Source organism: Caretta caretta, chromosome 2 (genome assembly GCF_965140235.1).
Source record: "Caretta caretta isolate rCarCar2 chromosome 2, rCarCar1.hap1, whole genome shotgun sequence".
Lineage (NCBI taxonomy): Eukaryota > Metazoa > Chordata > Testudines > Cheloniidae > Caretta > Caretta caretta.
In genome coordinates, this window is record NC_134207.1 from 113,162,313 (window position 1) to 113,185,558 (window position 23,246).

The 23,246-nt window shown below is 42.4% G+C and overlaps 1 protein-coding gene across 1 annotated transcript in view; it reads left to right on the forward strand.

Annotated features, from left to right (window-relative positions):
- Positions 1 to 23,246, forward strand: part of CAP2 (cyclase associated actin cytoskeleton regulatory protein 2) — an 88,011-nt gene that overhangs the window by 56,344 nt on the left and 8,421 nt on the right. The window contains exons 5-9 of the mRNA XM_048839898.2: positions 895 to 1,038; positions 1,550 to 1,635; positions 5,124 to 5,229; positions 21,551 to 21,740; positions 22,756 to 22,931. Coding sequence (XP_048695855.2) covers positions 895 to 1,038; positions 1,550 to 1,635; positions 5,124 to 5,229; positions 21,551 to 21,740; positions 22,756 to 22,931 — 702 coding nt within the window. The remainder of the gene's footprint in view (positions 1 to 894; positions 1,039 to 1,549; positions 1,636 to 5,123; positions 5,230 to 21,550; positions 21,741 to 22,755; positions 22,932 to 23,246) is intronic.

Below are 23,246 nucleotides of genomic sequence, written 5' to 3' on the forward strand. Positions count from 1 at the left end.
GTGTGAGTGTTCTCTATATTCTGGTATTTCTCTGAGTGTTTAATGAATACGGGGCTGGACAAAACAGGGAATGCTCAGAAAGGGCTTGGCTGTTGGTGTGTGCCAACCTGCTCAGAGGGAGTGAGGCCTGCAGAGGCCTGGAAGGCAGTGCTTGTATTGCCAGAGGCCATTGGTTTCAGGGAGTTGATCCACAGTGTGAAGAAGTCTTGTCTGTGTCTGCTAAAGGCAGGTAGTAGTGAGGTGCCTCACAACCATGGGTGCCCTTGGGGAGCATCATAGGTCCCAGGAAGCACAGGTCCCTGTTTAACTATATAGCAGGGGTGGCCAAACTCACTGGCCCTCTGAGCCACATACAAAAATCTTCAGAAGTTCGAGAGCTGGAGCACACCTGGCAGGAGCCAGGGCTCGGGGCGTCAGCCCCACTTTTGCTGAAGCCCCGAGCCCCAGCAAGTGCACCCTATAGGGCTAAAGCCCGGAGACCCCTCCCCTCCCTACTGGACAGAAGTCCCTACCCCACCACCCCACTGCAAGGCAGAGGTCCTGAGCTCCCCCCCAGTCTGGTAGACAGAGAATGGGGGAACGTGGGGGGCTTGCGAGCCACACTTTAACGGTAAAAGAGCCAGTTTGACCAGCCCTGCTGTATAGATTGCACATATCTCAGACACTGCCAATGCTGACTGTAATTTACATTGCAATGCACATCAGTATTTAATGGGTGGATGTTTTGCTGTTGTAACTGGAGCGGGGCAAATGAAGTTGTGTGGTGGGCTTACAAGTGATACAAGACATTGACCTTTATTGCCTCCCTAAATCGATGGCATTACATGGAGAAGTGCTGAGCACAGAGTGCTTCCAGTCTGCCAATGTTACCAATAGTTTCATGTTTTACTGCAGAGTGAGATGGCCGTGCTGCTCAAACCTATATCTGACAAGATCCAGGAAATCCAAACCTTCAGAGAGAGAAACCGAGGAAGTAAAATGTTCAACCACCTCTCAGCTGTCAGCGAAAGCATTCCTGCACTTGGGTGGATAACAGTGGTGAGTTAGACACAGACTAGGGCATTTTTAAACGCACTTCTTAATAGTACTCCATAAACAAATAATCAAATCAGAGCAGTCCTGAATATTATTTAACTCTGCATTCCCATCTCCTTATCTCTACACTCAGGCCTAGTCTACACTAGGGGAGTAAGTCGATCTAGGTTACGCTATTCCAGCTACATGAATAATGTAGCTTAGGTCGACTTACCTTGGTGTCGTCACTGCGCTGTGTCGACGGGAGATGCTCTCCGGTCGACTTCGCTTACTTTTCTCGGAGAGCTGGGGTACCGGAGTCAACCGAAGAGCACTCTGCTGTCGATTTAGCAGGTCTTCACTAGACCCGCTAAATCGACCCCCCACTGCATCGCTCGCAGCGGCGTTGATCTCCCTCGTAGTGAAGACAAGCCCTTAGTCTAAAATAGTGGTGGGGGGTTTTGACTAATGTTTTAACTCTTCTCTTCTTTTATTTTTTTCTTGCTCTGCTTGGGCAATGGTGCTGTTCTCTTAGTCTCCTAAACCAGGCCCTTATGTCAAGGAGATGAATGATGCTGCTACTTTTTATACTAACAGGGTGTTAAAGGACTACAAAAACAGGTATGTTGCCTGGTGTGAATGTCTACACTTTCTCTATTGATAGCTTAGAACTAGCTTTACTGAGGTGCTAGAGAGTACTGTATTATTTGCAAACACATGACAAAAAAATGATTTGAAAATTAAAAAGCATTCAACACGTGAACGCACGACACACACACACACACTGCCAGCTACAGCACTACCCTGTCTGACTGATACACTGCTGCAGAGATGGAATTCCCTGACTGCCCATCTTGCTTTTCTGCTTGAAAAATTGCACTTAGGCTCTATCATCTGGAGTCCAGCTCCATGCAGTTGAGACTTTACTGCCCCTTGATGCTGTGTTTCCAAAGGGGCTCTCTTTGCACAATGCATGGGGATCTTAAGGGGTGGGCACAGGGAGGCATGTGGTTGCTGCAGCAGATATGGTGCAGTGCTACTGGTGTTCTGTAGCCTGAGACAGTGAGAGGATGACTCCTTTTTCTGAGCCCCTTTGGGGAACCCTTGCACAAATCCCATTCACTTGGCCTTTGCAGAGTTTTTAGCCGATAGTACCATATTGTTACTAAAATACAATACCTGCAAATTAGGGGGTTTTTTTTCCCCCTTAGCCATCATCTTCCATGACAAATTAGGCTGATTGAAATCCCATTTTTGTTCTTTTATAGAACATAAGGCATTTGATACCGTGCCACATGGGGAATTATTAGTTAAATTGGATAAGATGGGGATCAATAGAAAAATTGAAAGGTGGATAAGGAATTGGTTAAAGGGGAGACTACAATGGGTCCTACTGAAAGGTGAACTGTCAGGCTGGAGGGAGGTTACCAGTGGAGTTCCTCAAGGATCGGTTTTGGGACCGATCTTATTTAATCTTTTTATTACTGACCTTGGCACAAAAAGTGGGAGTGTGCTAATAAAGTTTGTGGATGATACAAAGCTGGGAGGTATTGCCAATTTAGAGAAGGACAGGGATACCCTACAGGAGGATCTGGATGACCTTGTAAACTGGAGTAATAGTAATAGGATGAAATTTAATAGTGAGAAGTGTAAGGTCATGCATTTAGGGATTAATAACAAGAATTTTAGTTATAAGCTAGGGACGCATCAATTAGAAGTAACAGAGGAGGAAAAGGACCTTGGAGTATTGGTTGGTCATAGGATGACTATTAGCCGCCAATGTGATATGGCTGTGAAAAAAGCTAATGCGATCTTGGGATGCATCAGGAGAGGTATTTCTAGTAGGGATAAGGAGGTTTTAGTACCGTTATACAAGGCACTGGTGAGACCTCACCTGGAATACTGTGTGCCGTTCTGGTCTCCCATGTTTAAGAAGGATGAATTCAAACTGGAACAGGTACAGAGAAAGGCTACTAGGATGATCCGAGGAATGGAAAACTTGTCTTATGAAAGGAGACTCAGGGAGCTTGGCTTGTTTAGCCTAACTAAAAGAAGGTTGAGGGTAGATATGATTGCTCTCTATAAATATATCAGAGGGATAAATACCAGAGAGAGAGAGGAATTATTTAAGCTCAGTACCAATGTGGACACAAGAACAAATGGATATAAACTGGCCACTAGGAAATTTAGACTTGAAATTAGACGAAGGTTTTTAACCATCAGAGGAGTGAAGTTTTGGAATAGCCTTCCATGGGAAGCAGTGGGGGCAAAAGATCTATCTGGCTTTAAGATTAAACTCGATAAGTTTATGGAGGAGATGGTATGATGGGATAACATGGTTTTGGTAATTAAATATTCATAAATAGGCCCAATGGCCTGTGTTGGGCTATTAGATGGGGTGAGATCCGAGTTACCCAGGAAAGAATTTTCTGTAGTATCTGGCTGATGAATATTGCCCATATGCTCAGGGTTTAGCTGATCACCATATTTGGGGTCGGGAAGGAATTTTCCTCCAGGGCAGATTGGAAGAGGCCCTGGAGGTTTTTCGCCTTCCTCTGTAGCATGGGACATGGGTCACTTGCTGGAGGATTCTCTGCTCCTTGAAGTCTTTAAACTACGATTTGAGGACTTCAGTAGCACAGACATAGGTGTGAGGTGTGTAGGAGTGGTGGGTGAAATTCTGTGGCCTGCGTTGTGCAGGAGGTCAGACTAGATGATCATAATGGTCCCTTTTGACCTAAATATCTATGAATCTATACCTGATTCAAGTCCTTATATCAGGTCTGTTGATACACATTTTCATCCACACTGATCAGCAGAGGGAAAGCAGCTCACAAGTAATTTAGTCTTTTGCCCAAGTAAAAATTAATCTGCAGATCTGAATTTTTGAGAAAGTTCTTTTAATTATAGTTGTGAATTGCCTGCTGGAGCCCAAAATTATCTACTCTGGGTAATTCTTTACTCCATTTTAGAATGTACTTTTTGAACGGGTATAAGCACCAGTGGGGAAAGTGTACCTTTTAAAAAGGAATAAACAATGTGCATGATTTTTAGGGATGAGGAGAGGGATGATGTTTGTTTAGTATTTCACACCAAGATATTTCTGAGTATTGGAGCTGAAAAAGTTATATAAAAATAAACAAACAAGACACAGGATTTAAGTGTGGAAATTTTTCTCTGAGGCTTTGTTTTACTTTAAGACCTGATCCCAGTGCCCATGCAACGGAATCAATGGGAGTCTTTCCATTGACTCCAGCGGGCCATGGATCAGGCTTTTAGTGATCACTGTTATTATCTTTAACTGGATTTTCACCATTAAGGGCTCCATCCTACAAATAGTTACTCCCATACATATTCTTACTTCCACTCATTGTCCCATTGCAGTCAATGATAGGCATCCGGGTGCTTGGAGTTTTGGAAAATTAGGCCACTTATTTAGGTGCCTAAATAGTAATTTGGGAACCTAACTTATTTTTTAAAATCTTGGCTTATAAATATGAGTCTGAGAGAAATTATAACATGACACCATATTATCTAGCCTAAAGATGCACATAACCTTTGCTTCCTGACCAGCCTTCATTTATGACAACTCCTCATTTTCTTTTGAGATTAATATTTTGATTGCATTTAAGAGTTTATAAGGTGCTGGTTAAAATGTTCCAAGGGGAAAGGGTAGCAGAGCACATGCTCATTTGAGAGGTGTAAAGGAAAGCAACAAACTACCTTTGAACTCAGAAGCTAGGACATTTTACAGAATATGCTGATCTTTAATTCTCTAAAAATCAAAACACTGAAGGGGACCAGGTTTGAATTCCTGGCACAGGGCCCCATCTAGCTTTATTACTGCCCTGGCTCACTTTGATGCTCTTTGTTCCCTCTTGTTCCCTTATCTCTCCTCTGGAAGGATCTCAGGGCTCACCAGTCTGCTAGGCCTCACCATTTGCTGGGCTGCCTGTCTGTCAGCAGTCTTCTGACTGAATTGTCAGTGGCCAATGACAGATGCAGTCTCTAGTCTGCTTTAAATACAGGGTAGCAAGTATCTATATTTAAACACAGGAGAGGAGGAAATAAATCATACATAGAAATATTTCCTTTTTTTTTCCTTACAGTGACTTACATCATGTTGATTGGGTGAAATCATACTTGAACATCTGGACTGAGCTTCAGGCTTACATCAAAGAGCATCATACCACAGGCCTCATCTGGAGTAAAACCGTGAGTGCTCCTTCCCTTTCACAGTCAGAACAGAAAAATAACACTAGCTCATTCTGCTTTTACCAGATTCTGGCATTATTGCAGCGAGACCAAACATTATCTCCGGGAGAGGAAAGGATTTAAAAAAAAAAAAAAGAAGACATTTCTGTATTTAAAATTTTAAAAATATTTTAAGGGGATAAGACAAATGTGACCCAGGAAGAAGCTTCAAAACAAAAGTTGACCGTGCAAAGCAGTGAATGTTGTAGTAAGGTAGCTTTTTAGGCTATGTCTACACTACAGACCTTACAGTGGCACAGCTGTACCACTGCACTGTAAGGTCTCCTGTGTAGCTCTTCTATGCCGGCAGGAGAGAGCTCTCCTGTTGGCATAATTAAACCACCCACAATGAGCAGTGGTAGCTATGTCGGCAGGAGAGCATCTCCCACTGACATAGCGCTCTCCACACTGGCACTCTTGTTGGCGAAATTTATGTTAGTCAGTGGTGTGGTTTTTTCACACCCCTGACAAAAGTTTTGCTGACAAAAGTGCTGGTGTAGTCTCCTAGTATGAGAGATCTAAAGTGGGTCGGGTGCACTGATAAAATAAAATGTAGATCTGAGTGGGCGGAGTGGACATTGTAATAATAGTCGTCAGATATGAACAAACTAGGCTCAATGTATGCTGGCTGCAGGATTTTTCTTTCTTTAATCTGCCTTTGTGGATAGTGACATGTCTACCCTCATCTTCCCTTTCACTTTTCCAAAGCATGACAATGGATGGGCCCCAGGGAGGTGAAGCCTCCCCAGAAATTTTGTGTCTTACACAAATCAGAGACTAAACAGTGCTGGCTGTGTGGCTACACAACTGTGCTTCTCCAGGGCAGAGCAGGCAATGGTCACAGCTCACTGTTCTTAGCCAGTAGCAGAAGTTACATTCTTTTTGCTCTCCGCTGAGAACAGCTGAAACTTGTGCGAAAGATGGACAGAATGATGCTTTAGGACGATTGTGGCCTAGACATTTGGGGAGGTGGAGAAATTCTTTGGGCTCCTAGTTCTCAGCAGCAATGAGGGAGGAGTAAGGAAATTAGATTCTCCAGGTCCAGTGCGCTATTGCTTGTGGGGATAGAGAGCAGAAGAAAGGTTAAGAAGGGGATAAAAAGTTAAGGAGAGATTGAAAGATGGAAGAATGGGAGGGAAAGACAGAGAAGAGGGAGGTTTTATAATGAGAAAAAGAAATATAAGGGACACATACCACATTATTATAGTATAGATAATTTTATTTTACAATGTTATATGAATATAAATAATTATTGAGCTCCATGCTGTGTGTATATATTGTGTGTAACATATATACAATATAAGTACATTTTCATTGTGTTACAACTATGATGTGTAACCACATTAGAGGATCATCTTGCAATCTGTTGTCTATTCTTCTCTTAAATAGGGTTAAACTTTAAGAATAAAGAATTTGCTGTGTTTGACACACATGCAAGGATTTTGATCCCCTGTCAATATAAAAATGTAAGAGTCTAAGTTTCTTCTTGGTAGTCTAAAGAATGTACTCACATTACTTATTATCTAGTTAGAGGAATTCTGGATGTGAGTCAAAATGTCTTATGCCCTGAAATTTCATTAACAATTTTTTGGTTTTGTAGTGTCCTAATTTTTTTTAAAAAGCACACACATACAATATTGTTCATAGTTTCTTTTGTGTAAGCAAATAAAGACACAGTTTAAAAATTTGTAATTAAGTGGAATGGGACAAGTCACCAGAACGTTACAGTTTCAGGCCAAAACAGTTTTCCAATCCAAAGACATAGAGAAGCTAAAATTGTATCTTATAATGGAGGCTAGCTTTAACTTCAGCTATGAAGTGGTTACCTCCCCTCCAATATATATGGCACATATGTAGAGGTGAGATCCATGTGATAAACTGTATCTATCGCTAACCTTTGATGCCTGCATCCTAACCACTAAGCCACCTCTTCTGAGACGTATTCTAATATTACAAATCCATGGTTGCCAAATCACTACAGCCTAATAGTAGGAGTCAGGATAAAGGCCCTGATGCAAGTTTTATTGTAGTCAACGGGAGTCTTTCCACTGACTTTAATAGGAGTTACATTGGCCCAGAGAATGAAACACATATTAGCATGCCAAGGATCGCACTTGACATGTCCCTTTAGACACGTACATTCACTGCACTTGCTTTGCACTCAAGGGGCTTGAAACTTACTTCTGTTCAGGGAAAACAACTGTGCCTAGTACATCGTGTTACTTGTGCCCAGGGATAGCTTTTGCTCAGATTTGTACTGGACTACAACTTTGCGCTCTTCCCTGTGCACCATGCAAGACCTTGAAGCATAGCAAGTGCAAGTTCAAACAAAGGAGAAACTAGCATTTGCTGAAATATGTGTACTTTTTGGTCTGAACCAAAGTAAAATATTAAACTTTTTTGAAGTGTCTGAGGAATTAGCTGCTTTTTTGTGGGGTTCTTTCTTTATCAAAGGTTTAAAATATTAAACTTCACTTTCTTTCTCAGTGTTTAGTATAAAATTACACCCTTGCTGCATCCTATTCTATTTTAATCCAGTCAGTGGGTGTGAGAAGAATTACTGATTTTGAAATGATTATAAGACAGGGCTAAGGAACTCTATTACCCTATTAGCAGAATGAGCATTAGAATAAGGGCCAACTTTATATATGCGAATATATAAAAGAAATAATTTTATTTTACATAATGGAACTTTACAGGTATGGAACTAATATTAAGATAAGACAAAGCTATCTCATTTGCATTTCGTCAGATAGGAGTCATTTTTAGCTTTGTGGGCACCTGCAGTCTTTCCCAAAATAGTAGCTATTGCAGGATACATTTGACTGGTTGTAAGTCAGCATCTCAGCCTCCCACCCAGGGTCTCTCTGTTTCCTTTGGTTTAATTGTCAATCAGAGTGCTGTATGCAAACAGACCGAAACCCACTATTTGTTCATATCAAATATAACGTCTCCACAGACAGTACTCCATCCATTACAGTTGGTTAAAGATGATTTACTGCGTCCATAGTATTATTAGTTTCGCTCACTTGAAATATGTCCTATCTGAAGTGGTTTATCCTGAAAGTATGGTTCAGTTAAATCTCAGATGACCTGGGACTCAGATGTCAAATTCTAAACATAATGTTCTTATTGATGTGATATGTAATTCTTTTGACATACCATCAAGTGAACCTTACAAAGTCAGAAGTTTAATAAATTAGCATGTATCTTTTCTGTTTAGATATTTTTCTTCTAGACACCTGTAACAAATCCAGGAGTTATAAAATGGCATTATGATTTTTCTTTTACTTTTTAAAGTCAGAATTAAACAGTCACATATCAATGTTTTTGGATAGTTTTCAGTGAATCCCTGATTATATACTCAGGCTTTCAAAAGTGATACACCTAAGAGTTTTGGCCAGGCATAAAGTGACTGTATCATAAAGATACTGCATTTAAAAGGGAACTTTTGACCAATTTAGCACAGGTTTAACTCCCAGTGAAATCAGTGGAACTACTCACGAGGCCTGATCCTGCACTATTGAAGTCAATGGCAAATATCCCATTGACTTCAACAAGTCAGGACCAGACCCACAGTGTATAAAGTCGGGCACACGCCCAGGTGTTTGCAGGATCAGGGTCTTAGATAGGTACTATGGGACTATTACAAACAAAATTGTTAATCCTTGAAAGGAATAGCATCCGCTTATGTGCATAAAAGGAAAAACTGGTAGGTTGGCTAGGCATTGAGAAAGGAATGTTTATGGAAAGAAAATGTTGGTACAGAATCACTATTGTGTATACAATAAACTTTTGACCAACTTGAAAGCATATTTATAAGTACCATGTCATACAAATAATTTGTCATTGGTATCTACACAACTGGACAAGGAATGCTAGAAATCACACTCACACACAAATAAAATAAATAACTCAGTGTATTTGGGGTTGTTAAAGAGAGAGAAAAAGTGTCTTGGAAAATCATTAGCAAATTACTACTTTTTTCCAACCAGTTTGCAAATATCTTGGGAAAATGTGCAAAATCAAGAACATAGGAGTTACCAAATTAGATCAGATCATTAGGGCATCTAGAACTGTATCTCTGTCTCTGGCACTGGCCAGTTCTGGATGCTTTAAGAGGCAGGTTCAAGATAGGTCTTAATGGAGTACAGTATAGCAGCCCTAGTACAGGGCACATAAGGGTGAAAGCACACATAAGCAATCAGCCCTCATAATATAATCACAGGGGCTCTATCAGCTTTTATTATTGTGCTTATGCTGATAAAAATAGATCTGTACAGACTCTGAAAGATAATAATGTGCCCTGTTCTGTCACCCTTATTCATTTCGGTCTTGATTCTGCCACCCTGTTGAGTAATACCTTATTCTTTAAGCAGTCCCACTGAAATATGTGTAATTATTTGAGGAGTAAGTTACTTCTCAACGTTCATACAGGTCGCAGAACTGAGCCACCTGTATTTGCAGATTTTTTAAACAAATAATAAATAGGGTTAGTGCATTTCTGGGCTCTTTGCTCATGGAAAAACTATTCACAAGACTGGTTCCCCTTGGAAGAACCTGAGGGACTAGATAGGATGACGGCGGGTTCTGGGCTGCTGATACTTCCACAGTGCCATTGGACACTTAGGCTGGGTTTCCACTGGAGGACTTTGTGAAGATAGACATTGGAGGAAGTACCTCTCAGCAGAGCCTGAGTAGCCGCCCCTCACAGCCCACTGATTGGCTCATGCTGGTATATAAACCAGGAAGCCATCATGGGGATCTGTCTGAGCAATGACACAGACTGCCTGCTTGCTTCTGCCCCAGACCTTGCCTTGCTCTGGATCCTCGACTCTGGCTTCTGACCCTGGTTTGTCCCCAACTCTGCTATTTACCTGCTGTCTGTAACCTGGTTCCTGATTCCCTGGTATCCCAACCCAGCTTTACTCTGACCCTGCTACTTGCCTGGTGCCTGACCCTGGCGTCCTGGTATCCTGACCTGGCTTGACCCCAAGCCTGCTACTCTTCTGCTGCCTGCAATTTGGTAACTGACCATGAACACAGGCTACCCACAGCCCAGCCCTGACAGTTTACTCAAACCACCTTCACCCTCTAAGCCCATCTAAACCCTGCATATATGATGGAATGGGTGGGCTGCCCTCCGACCAGTAGCTCCCCAGGGGTCTGGGACCTGCAAGAGCAAGTTGCCAACCTGCAGGCGGAGAACCTAATACTACAGACCCGAGTGATGAAGCTCACTGTCAAAGCACAAACCCTACACAAACAGCTGGCATGCTTACAGGGAGAAGCAGCCACACTATGTGCCCGACAGACCACCCATCGCCTGAACCAACGCCTGCAGTGCCACCGCCCAAACAGTTTGACAGGGATTGTTGGAAATTCCGGGGGTTCCTGAACCAAGGCAGCCTGCTCTTCCTGCTGTGCCCCCAACGTACCCCATGGACCAGACAAAGGTGGAGCTAATAGTCAGCCTGATTGCCTGTGAAGCATTCGATTGGGCTTCCCTCCTGTTGGAGTAGAGCAGGCCCATGGTCTCTGACTGGGACTCCTTGCAAGCCTTCTCAACCATCTTTGATGACCCACATTGTGGCTGCTCTGCAGAGGCTGCCCTCTGGAAGCTTCGCCAGGAGCAAGGGCCAGCCACTTACGTTGCTCATTTCCAACAGTGTGCAGCGGACATCCAATGGAAAGACACTGCCCAACTACATGAATTCCGGTGGTGCTCAGTGAGTATGTAAAAGATGAGCTAGCCTGCCCCACCTGCCTACAGGCCTCTATTGATCTCACATCAACTCTCAGCTGTGTGAGTAGCAGGAGGAAATGAGGGGTGTCCAGATGCCCCCATGTCCTCCCTCTACACCAAAGCCTGTAGGACCCAGTCCTGAACCCATATAAGTCTACAAGGGTCACCAACACTTGACCTCAGGAGAAAGAACATAGACAGCAGCGAAGCTCTGTTTTCACTGTGTGGTTCCAGAACACTCTCTTGCCTCCTCTCCAGCTCAGAAGAGCTCAGGAAATGAACAAGACCAAGCGCAGTAGGGGGGTGCAGTCTGGGTACCACCACACCTCATGCTCTGGAACCACCCCCAACCCTCAAGTAGAACCCAACCCAGAACTGGGGGGGAGGGGAGAAAGAGTTAGAACCTGGACCATGAGAATTCTGGGCTGCTAACAATTCAGCATTGTCATAGGAAGTTTACGCCACGTTTCCGCTGGAGTACCCTGTGGAGCTAGGCACTGCAGGAAGTACTGACCAACAGGGTCTGAGTGGCAGCCCCTTGCAGCCCACTGATTGTCTCATGCTGGTATATAAACCAAGAAGCCATCATGGGGAATTGTCTCGGGATGAATCATAGAATATCAAGGTTGGAAGGGACCTCAGGAGATCATCTAGTCCAACCCCCTGCTCAAAGCAGGACCAGTCCCCAATGTTTGCCCCAGATCCCTAAATGGGTGACACAGACTGCCTGCTTGCTTCTTCTCCAGACCTTGCCTTGCTGTGGACCCTAGACTCTGGCTTCTGACCCTGGTTTGTCCCAGACTCTGCTGTTTGCCTGCTGTCTGTAACTTGATGTCTGACCCTGACTCCCTGGTATCCTTACCCAGTTCGACCCTGACTTATCTCCTGACTGCAACTTGGTAATTGACCAGTGCATACAGGCCACCCACTGTTCAGCCCCACTGACACCCATGGAATAAAATATAGAATTATATTTTCATCATGATATGCAAGCAACTCAAAGAGACTGTTCTTGCCAGTATAATCCAAAATAATTCAATCTGAAATCATTTCCCTAAAGTAAGGTTTTGGGGATTCATTGAATTGATTGGAATGTGTGAAGTTTCAGAAGTCATGTGAATGGGTGGGAGTCATGATACCTGGTTCTACTAGGTAAGTCACTAGGTGTTGTGCCTCAATTTACCCATCTGTATAATGGGGATAATAATATTTACTTACCTAATAGAGCTCTGTAAAATGTAATTCATTAATGCTTGGACATTTTCAGATGTCAGAAGAGTCTGTAGAAGTGCAAAGCTATTATTATAATGAACTGTTGAACATGATCAGCATATCATTTCCCCCACACAACAACTGTTCTGTTTTGTGACAGTTGCAACCATGTTTCCTTGTTACCACTTTTTGAACTCTAGACGAAATCTACAGCTGTAGTAATAAACTGTTCCTTCTTTCAGTTGTCACTGGTGAAATGCAAGAGACTACTGAACTATCTCTCCCTCCCCTCGCCCCACTTTTTTTTCTTTTTTAGAACAGCTGTAGTATAAGCTATCAGGAATGTCTCATAAAAGTTTTAGTTTGCTGGAAGGGTTGAGTGTGTTGGGAGGGACCAGGGAAACACATCCACTCCTATTCATGCAGGTTTACTTTATGGCCTGAAAACAACTGGCAATAAGGAGAGTTTGCTGTAGCTAACTGTATCTCAAATCAGTGCTAACAAACAAATACTGCCTGAGGATTATTTTCCAAAACATTCATCTCAAGTTACTTGTGTAGAGCTGGGATAATTTATTTTTTGTAGACCATGGTCATTTGGGACAAAATTGGTGAGTTTTTGATTTGATGAAATAGTCTCACAATAGTGGTGAATTTAGTGAAAATGTTCCCTTTGACACAATCTCAAGGAAACATTAAACATTTTCCCCATTTATAAAAAAACACAGATACCTAGGAGAAAATCTGCAATTTACGAACAGTTTCAAAATTGAGATTTATTTACAGTGGGCCGATCCTACTCACATTGAAGTCAATGAGAGTTTTATCTGTGTCTGCAAGTCTTATCTCCTAACATATATTTTTCTAAAATATTCATAATGGAATACATAATATTTTTAAATGTTCTTTAAAAAACTGAAATTTTGATTAAAACTCCCCTAAGCATCTTCAGCGAGAACCAGAGATAGATCAAACAGTGGTAAGTACTGCAGCCCATAAATTAGCATGCCAGTCTGCCCTTATATTTAGTCCCAATACAATCATTTGGCACTTCATTCCCAGCTACAGACACCTGCTCTAGACATTCTCTCACCGAATCGCCACCATTTCCTTTAACACCTCAACATTTTCCCCATAAAACTTTGTCTTGTCCCTACCATCTGCATGCTCAGAGGAGGAGGCTGCAAAGGCTGATTTTTGCAATCAGCAACCTCATGCTATCTTTATCGTATATCTGCCATGCTATGTTTAGTTCGACCCATTTATCAAAAAGCCACATAGTCACGCCCAGGGGGAATTATAAGTCTTGTGTTCTTATGTGGAATAAAGTTCATCTTTCTTTTCTGACCACCCCCCAGAAGAAGAGATGTTGGGAAATACACCTGATGCAATTCCAGGTTTCCAACAAGAAATTTAGAAAATAAACGATGCACCCACCATTGCCAGCGACACTCATCTTTCATAAAACAAGAGGTTAACATGATCAGGTGAAATTCCACCCCGTGTTATTGTATAGCGGTGCAGCTCCACTCACCTCAGCAGGATTGCACAAATATAAGTAAGAGCAGAGTTTGGACATAGGGTTTTAATCTTCTAGGTCTTGGTAAGAGAACATGGCTTGCCCCGCCCTTCCTGCCCCCCCCCAATCTTTTCTGGGGCACCCTTCTGCCCCATGTTGTATTTCCCTCTGACTCATTTTGCTGACCAGCTTGAATCACTTTAATCTTAGCCACTTCCATTTCACAGAACACACTGTGCTCCGAGACTGTTACCGGTACAATGCCAAGCTGGAGATTGCCTGGCAGAGGTTCCTGTAGAAAGCTTCAGCCGTCACCTTTCCCCTGTAAGACAGAGTCTCACCACTGAGACACTAACATTATAGAAACTGCCATTCAGGACACTCAATGTAAACATGGCAGAACACCATCCAGTGCTGAAATCATTTTCCCCACTGGTGTAGATAGGGTCGGTTATATTCAACACACTTACTAAGAAAGTGTCCTCACTCCCTCCTTCTAGCAGGGGTTCGCAACACTGTATACTGATTTGGCCCTATCCACACCAGTGGCCAAACATTATTCAGCCCCAGTTAAGGGGAAGCCTGTGGAGACTTGTTTGACACCAGCCATCAAGTGCAGCTTGAGCTGTAGTATAAACACAGCCAGGGGGATGGAATGGGAGGACTGAACATACATAGAGGGAAAAGGAGAGAAAGATGTCTACTAATCAATTTAATAGGTTACAAGAAGTATTTCCACATTTTTTTACTTTTAAAAAAGAAACAGCTTAAATAGGCCCATTAAACAAATTACTTAATGATAGTACATCATCATTCAGCTCCAGGGTGATTTAGAGAACCCAGACTTTGTAAAACATCTCTGATTGCGTGATTGAATGGTACCATTGCTCAGTGGCAACATAGGCCCTATGTTAAATCCCAAACAGGTGATAAATGGCACAAATGCATAAAAGCGGCTTCAGAGCTGGAGAGCCGGACAGATAAATAATCCTGCCGAGAACCAGAAAAAGAGGATTTTTTTTTTATTCACAAAGACTGCAGCCCCTGCACATCAGCTGTTTCATCTTATAACTTCCATATCATTGGGCAGTATGAATGCTTGCAGACAGGTGGCCTAACATGTTGTAGTTAATAGGGCCATAACATTAAGCCACTTTTACAGAAGAAACACCTTAACAAAAGATCTATGTCTCTGTGTCATAGTCCACCTGTTCCTAGAGGCTGTTACATGATATTTTGAGCTCTACGATCCTCATCTTTGTGACTGCATGTGTATGAAGAGAACAACACAGAGCAGTAATCATTTCAGGCATGTAACTAGGATTATAAAAAGGGGGGTGGCGTATCCTTTTATGAGGAGAAAGTGAACCTCCCCATTGGGAGTCCTATTCATCTGTTGCCTTGAAAAGGAAAGCGTTCAATGAATTTCAGGGGGTTATGCCCCCCCAAAACCACTTGTCTCGTCCTCAATTAGATACCTGTATCATGATATAGATATAAAGGGATACATTTTATTTCTAACTCACTTCAGTTATATATATATATATATATATATTTGTATGTATTATTTAGAAATTTATATTTATACTCAATGTCTTTCCTCACTAAGAGCAATCAGTAGACTACAAATGAGATGTGTTCCCATTTAAATGTTCCACAGTAATCTCACACTGTACTGGAACCTTCATCCTCCCATCTTCCTTGTTATTACACATAAAACCCTGCAGTAGATCACCAAAAGCTTGAACAAAAAGAGGCATGTCCATGTCTTTCTGTGTGTTTGTACACCACCTAGCACATTAAGGCCTCATTTCTCATTGTGGCGTCCGGATGCTACCATAAGGACAGATACCTTTCTGTGGCTCACTCAATTTGAACTTGATGAGTGATAGAAGTGAGATCCTTTCTGCGTCTAGCCCTACAGAAACTTCCTAGGAACTTAACCTTGGGAACTAGGAGCAAGAGTGATCAGGTAGGTTGTAACGCCTGCACTGGGACATCACCTGGCTTAAATTACGCTCCAAGAGCTACCATAGAGAAGCTACTCAGAATAAAGAGCTTTGGGTCCAAACACCTCTTCCCCACTGATCTGCACATTTGATGTCGCCCCTCCAGCATGGTGTGGGGTTATCAGCTTCTTCCATGCAACATTCTACTCCTTCACGTTCCTGGCCCATCCAGTGGGGGAAAAGAGGTAGGTCAGGAGGAACATATGGGTAGCTCTGTGGAGCTAAGGGTGGAGACATAATACAGCCACGGTCTGTATTACTTTCCTGCACCTCTTCCACAGCAGTATCCCCCTTTTACAGAGAATCCTGGGGCATGCACAAGCTGTTGGAGGTTTATAAGCATGACGCCACTGGAACTGTGTCACTGAGGTACAGGGGGCTGCTAGGGAGCCAGAGTCAGTATGGAGGAACAGGGCCTCTGTGCAGATGACTCTGACCTACACAGGGTCAAACCCTGACCCCAATGGAAGGCTGCAGGGGAAACACCATGATGATAATCCTGTGGAGCTTCCTGTCCCCTACACAGCTATTTCCACATAGAGCTAGGTTCTAGCCTTTCCAATGTTCATAGGATCTTACTCGGACAGCTACAAAGAATTCTTTGTCCAGTTATATAAATCTTTACTAAAGCAACCACATTGAGATTGCTAGTACTGTATGATGAAACGTGTATGATACATTCCCTTCTTCTCAGATGTCTTCCTGTATTTGTATAAAATTGTAATTTTAGCTAGCTAGCGCTGAAGTCAGTCACTTCCCTAATATTTCTTACAAGGGGCACATTTGCAAGTGATGACACTGTTTCAACAAAAAGATCTTAATTACAAATGGAAAATGACCACCCAAAGATGCAAGTGGGAACAAACATCCCTGAGCATAACTTGAATGGATGTATGTAAACCAGAGCACTGAGGAGAGCAGCTGTTACCAAGGAAAACAGCTGAAATGAAAATAGAAGACAGGGGCTTGCAGATAACATCCCTCGCTAGTCAAATGGCTCTTAAATACTCTTTGTGTAAAGATACATTGTTGTGGACATCTGCTCAAAGTTAATGTAAAGAGTTGTTTGCAAATAGCAAGCCTTTTAACCACCTGCTGTATTAAAAAAGATGAACTTTTGTGAGCGTATAATGTGCTGTTTTTTCAATTCCCAGGGGCTCACACATACACACACCACGCAATGCAAAGCACAAATAAATGGGCTTTATGAAGGGAAATCAGTGGAAACTGGACAGGAATGGAATTCACCCCAATTCAGGGACAGGTCACCCAATAAAATACCCCTTACATAGCTACTACTCCAGCTCGTATGGTGATTGCTGCCCCACGGTGATCCCTATGCAGCCATTCCTAGATACTAGAGCAATTTATGGATCCAATGGACCCTCCTAACCAAGCCCACTCCAAAACTGCCCTCCATACCAGCGTATTTGGAAGCAGCACAAAATCCATTGCCCTGGCAGGCTAGGGATGCAGAGACTTTCCTGCACATCCAGTCTGCTTGCCTGCTCCCTGTCCCCTTGCCAAGAGGTATCTCAGGGCTTCCTCAACATGAAGGGCCTTGCATGGTGTGATGGTTCTCGGGGTACCCAGGACTGTGAGTCATCTTTCTTACCGCTGCCTCCAGCAAGAGGGAGTCTTCCCTTTGGTAACTGGGTATCACCTCCCTGACACCACCAGCCTGTCAGCCACTCAAACACTCTCCTCTGGGCTATGCCAGCTCTGTCTTCACCTTGCAGGTTAACAATAGGTGCGCCCCAAGCCTTCAGTCTCTTTGAATCATTCCCTTGTGACATCCAGCCCCAGACACTGGCTACTCGCTGAAATTCCAGATTCTCGGCACCCAGAGGTGCAGGGTACCCCAGTTTACCAGTTTTACCTTAAACCACCACTCCTGAAAACCACACAGCACTTGTGAACACTTACAATAAAACAAAAGTAGGTTTATTTAAGAAAGAATAAAGATTTAACTAGAAGTGAGAGAAAAGGATGGAAACAACTGGTTACAAACACAAAACAATCGTAAAACACAAACCTGGGTCTATGCTTAGCAGTAGTTACCTTTCATATACAACAAAGTAGGCTTCCCCCCAAAGTTCAGCTTGTTGCAGAGCTGGCTGGTTTCACAAGAACTAGGATCCAAACGTTCATGAAAGCCCCCTTGTTAAAGGGTTTCCTCAATGAATGGGTCCAGAGCGCCTTTCCCTACACTCTGTTATAGTGAAACAGTGTTTTGTTTTTATTCATAGCTAGGGCAATCTCCTGCCTGCTAAAATGTTCTTTTTCACCTCCAAGTGGTTTTGTTTTGATTGTTGGCATTTGTCTTTGATGGTTTTCCATTGACTGTTCTGCGATGTGGCAAGGGTAGACAATAGAATCTTACATTACCTCACCAGTTGACTAGGGAAGGGTGGCAACTCTTGCTTGAATAGGTCATCACCAAGACTATCTTGGTGACTAATTTTTGCTCCAAGTCGATAAAGCATAATTTCAATATAAATACATTATTCCTTAAATATTATCCATATATATCTTGCAAAGATTATGAGTCTTGACAAGTTATAAGCACAGTTGCCAACTTCCATGCGGTAAATAAGCACCTTGACTTTCACAATAAGCCGAAAATCAAGCAAATCCCATTTCAAAACAAGGCCATAACAAGCCAATCCCTAAGAACCCCAACACTCTATGTGACTAGATACCCCCTGTCATGCAGTCTGGGACTGTGGTGGGCCCACTGTGCATCCCTGACTCTCTCCCCTGCTTGCCCCTGCTTGCCAGGAGCCGATCAAAAAAAAAGAAGCAACAAGCTGCAATAAGCTACAAGCCAAACAAGCAACAAGCCAAAAACTAGCCAACAAGCAACTCACAAGTCAATTAAGCCAAAAGCAAGCCCAATTTCTGCATTTTTTCGTGGGTTTGGCATGTCTGGTTATAAGTTTTCTGTAGATACCTTACATGTTACTCTTTATGGCTAAATATCCTGTAAGACATGCGTTTGATGTAGTGAGATTGTCAGGTCTGAGGTGAGATTTGTTTTAAAAGAACAGGGGACCCTTGCCCAAGGAGCCTCTATGCTACACATGGGTCCTCCTCCATGGAATGAATTTCATGAAGCATGAATATTTACTTGATCTAAATTGGGCAACTCAATATTGTACAGGTTAAAAGAGAGAGACAGACACACACACAGTACACACAGAGGCAGACAGTTGACAGCAGCACCAGTATGTTTCTGTATGCCTCCTAATTATTTAAATTGGTCTGTCTTTTCTCGTCATTCTGTCCCAGGTGTGTTCACTGGGTGTGTTTAGTAACTTCAGCTCAGTCCCTCATGCCTTGAGATGTGTACGTACAATGGAGCAAACTCAGCCCTGAATTATACCCCAGCAATCTCATTACCTTGGATTTGTTCTTAGATGCCTCAGTGGCCTAAATTATGACTGAAATTCATTACAGGTTAAAAAGTGGGACTAGGTTTTGAGAATCTCTTCCTATGCAATAATTATGGAGACAAATTCTGCTCTCACATACACCCATGTTATTCTGTTGATTTTTATAGGGTTACTTGGCTGTAACTCTTCTTTCTAGATCAGTGGTTTTCACCTGGGGTCCACAGAATGTCTAAGATTTCCAAAAGGATCTGCACCTCCATTCTAAATTTTTTAGGGGTCCACAAATGAAAAAAGGTTGAAAAACACTGTTCTACACACTTTCCTAGTCAGCGTCAGCAACTTTTATAGCCTTCTTCCAAAACCCATGATTGTACTCTAGGCTGTTGTGCAGATTGATTTCTCTGCAATCTGCTGATATTCTGTCTATGTTGCTTGGCTGTAATTGAGAAAAGAATTTGGCACACAGAAAAAAAGTTTGCAACAGAAGTTCGACTTAACTCTTGAACTTCCTTGATTTCTGTTACAAAGTCGATTGTTATTTTCTCTTCTCCCTTTCCCAAGCCACCTAAATGTGCATAAAAGTAAGAAACAAGAGAAAATGCAGCTTATTTACCATTCAATCTTTGATGGCTCAGTGAGTGCTGTTATGAATTCTAGGAGTGTAGTGGAATATAATGATTTTTGTAACCTCTATTGTTTACTTAGCCCATGGAGGAGGAGGAGGAATACAAAACACTGCTGGTTTTACAGTGTTTAGAGTTCTGATCCTTTACTCACTACCTGAGTCATAACTTGTATGCAAAGATCTTACCCCAGACTGAAACAGTGGGAAAGTACGTTACAGAGGTACTGTTGGTTGAATATATTAGCATATTTTTTGTCAATTACTGCCATGCTTTTTACTTCTGATACAATTGCCAAAATGCTTCCTTGTTGTTATAGGGCCTGATCCAAAGCCTGCTGAACTCAAATGAAAGACTCCCATTGACTGAAATGGGCTTTAGACTGGGTCCATAATAGGATGTGAGGCAGTTTTGCAGCCTGGGGGGCAAATGATCCCAAAACCAAACAAAAAGTTCTGTTTTCTCTATGGAGAAATTTACCCATCCCACATAAGGCTCAAGGATCTGTGCTCTATGGGAGTGGAGTGGCTGTGGAGGTAAAATCCACCTTCCCATCTCAGGTTTTGTGCAGCCCAGCCTAGCCTTCACCCTCTTGACTGCTATTCTAGTCTATGGGCTGGAATAACTCAGGGACTCTGCTCACATTGAACTTATGGCCTTTCCAGCAGCCTCATCCCATTGTAGCCTTCCCCATTGGATTGTGCTGGACCCACACAGATGCCAGGCCCTCCTATACATCCATTTTCCTAGCGACCTGCCTGTGCAGCCCCCATGTAAGATAGAAGTGGTGCAGAGGGCCTCATGCTACTTCCATATAACCAGCCTGGGCTGCTGCTTCTAGGTGGTAGTTATGCCTGAAACAATGAGGTTTTCAGGTATAGATTCCAAACGTCTGATCTTCCATAATGGATCCTATAAAATATAGTCTTTGTCCTCCTCTGCAGAGGTGCTGTCCAGATGAGGGATTCTTGGAATCAGAGTGACACTCGCTGAGTGGTCAGACAGAAAAAATGAATCCCAATTCCTTTGATCCTTCCTGTCTTTCCTGTGAGTCAGGCAAATTAGAAATCTAAGATCTGAATCTGATTTTTTACTAATAAAGCTGTTCTGTTTCTTTTCATAGTGCACTGGCATAGACATATAATTCAAACAGACCAATACCATGTACGGCTGATTATACAAACCAATTGCTAGAAAGATTAGTTTATTCACACTATATCCATGTCCCTCATTACAGTATTTGTCTATAACTGGTATTATGACTGCACCTGGAGCTATTGTGTTAGAAACATATAGAAATTTAAAAAAATAAAAAGCAGTCAAATCAGAATTCTGAAATATAGTGTTGAATTTAACAGCCTGAGTCACCACAACCTTACACCACATTGCAAAGTATATTCAAAATCTGAAGGGTAGCATTTCATGCCCACTTTGCATGTGTATAACTGGCTGGGCAAGTTCCACCCTATTATTCATTGTGTTATCTTCACTGGAGATTAGAGTGAAATGCTTTTTCATTTGTCTGGCCTATACTGAATGTGCATCATTCCGGGGTTTATTTTATCTGGATATTTGGGGAAAGAAGAAATTTTCTTCCTTACACTATGAATCTTTCTTAATATGTAAGTTCATTCATTAGTGCCAGCAATTTTTCCCAAGCCCACTGCTGGCCGAAGTCCAACTCCCAGCAGCATTCAAGTATGAAAAGAGTAAGATTCCATAATAGAGGGTTTTTGAAAAACTGTATTAAACATATTTTCCATCTCTCCCACACATAGGGCCCAACTGCATCAACAGCATCTGTGTTGTCTACTCTAACAAGTGGGCAGTGCCTCCCACCACCCCCACCTCCACCGCTGCCCCCAGGACCTCCTCCTGTCTTCGATACAGAAAGTGGAAAGGATGAAGCAACCACATCTCGCTCAGCCTTGTTTGCCCAGCTTAACCAGGGAGAGGCAATTACCAAAGGTTAGAGGAAAATAGTTCAACTTATCACTCTTCAGCCAACTGATACTAGCTACCACTATATGTACTTAGCCAAATTCTCCCTTTAGTCACATCTATACGGCCCAAAGCCAGTATATTTTTAAGCCTGGAAGCCTAAATTTAGGCATCTAAATCCATATTGAGGCACCCAAATAAATAGCGTGATTTTCAGAGATACTGAGCCCTGGCAGCTCCCATTGAATAAGTAGGATCTCATAGGTACTCAGCACCTTTGAATTTTCTGTCACTTATTTAGATCCCTCAGTGTGAATTTGGGTACCTTATTATAGGCATCCAAGTTTGACACTTTGGGTCCTGTTGACTTCAGTGGCAGTGCCCAGATGTCACTGAGACTAGAATTTGTCCACTCTGCATTTTCTGCATACACTGATTTGTACTGAGACATTGGTTTAGATAAGCAGGTACCGATTGCTATACCACTGTATAATGTTGTTGTAAGTACACCTAAATAAAGCTATTAAGCTTTTCTTAATAAAACTGAGGACAGTCTTAATTAGTGTACACAGTTTTGAGTTGAAATATACACAGTACAGTAAAGTTCAGTCTGTGGCCCTAGGTATTCTGAGGATGGGTGCATTACAATCAGATTAGCTAGAGAATCTAATTTTCACAGATGAACCTATAAAATGAATGGAGTGGCGGCATGCACAGCTGATGACAGATATAGTGAACCTTTAGATTTGTGAACAGAGAGATGCCAATAGACATTGCTGAGCTTATCTGTGAAGACATAGTGCCAGCCCATTCACAGTAAAAGAACCTTTATTTAAAAGTATGAGGCCAGACAGTTCCCTTTTGGCTAAATACCTAAAGAAGCATAAAAGTGTGTTGGGCATTTTAATACAATTGTAATCAAACTAGCTATGGTATTCTCTTCCCTGTTTTAATATTAACCTCCCTAGGGGCCTAATGCTGTGAGAGAGACTCAGTCATATCAGCACCTCTTTGTTTATTTATTTATTTATTTATTTATTAGGGCTACGACATGTCTCAGATGACCAGAAGACCCATAAGAATCCCAATCTACGTGCTCAGGGTCTGCCAGTTCGTTCTCCTACAAAAAGCCATACTCCGAGTCCCACTTCTCCCAAAAATTCTCCTCAGCAGAGCCATTCTCCTTTGTTAGAACTAGAGGGAAAGAAATGGAGAGTGGTAAGTTCAGCTCACATCGCCCATATATACACACACACACACACACGTACTTCTGCCTGGAACATCCCCAGAGGGATTGTACCTGCCTGAGGCACAATCTCTCCAGTGCTCCTCTGGGGGCACAGTGGCTCTGCACTGTCCCATCTAGCCACAGCTTAGTCCTTAATATTCTTGTGGGATTTACAGCTTTTTCATTTGTTGGTGAGAATAGTATGAGAATTTACCTGAACTGGAAAATACTCTTATAAGATTCAGAACCAATATTTTAGTTCTTAACTCAGTCAAAAAGTCCCTCAGAAGGAAACCCACAGAGAA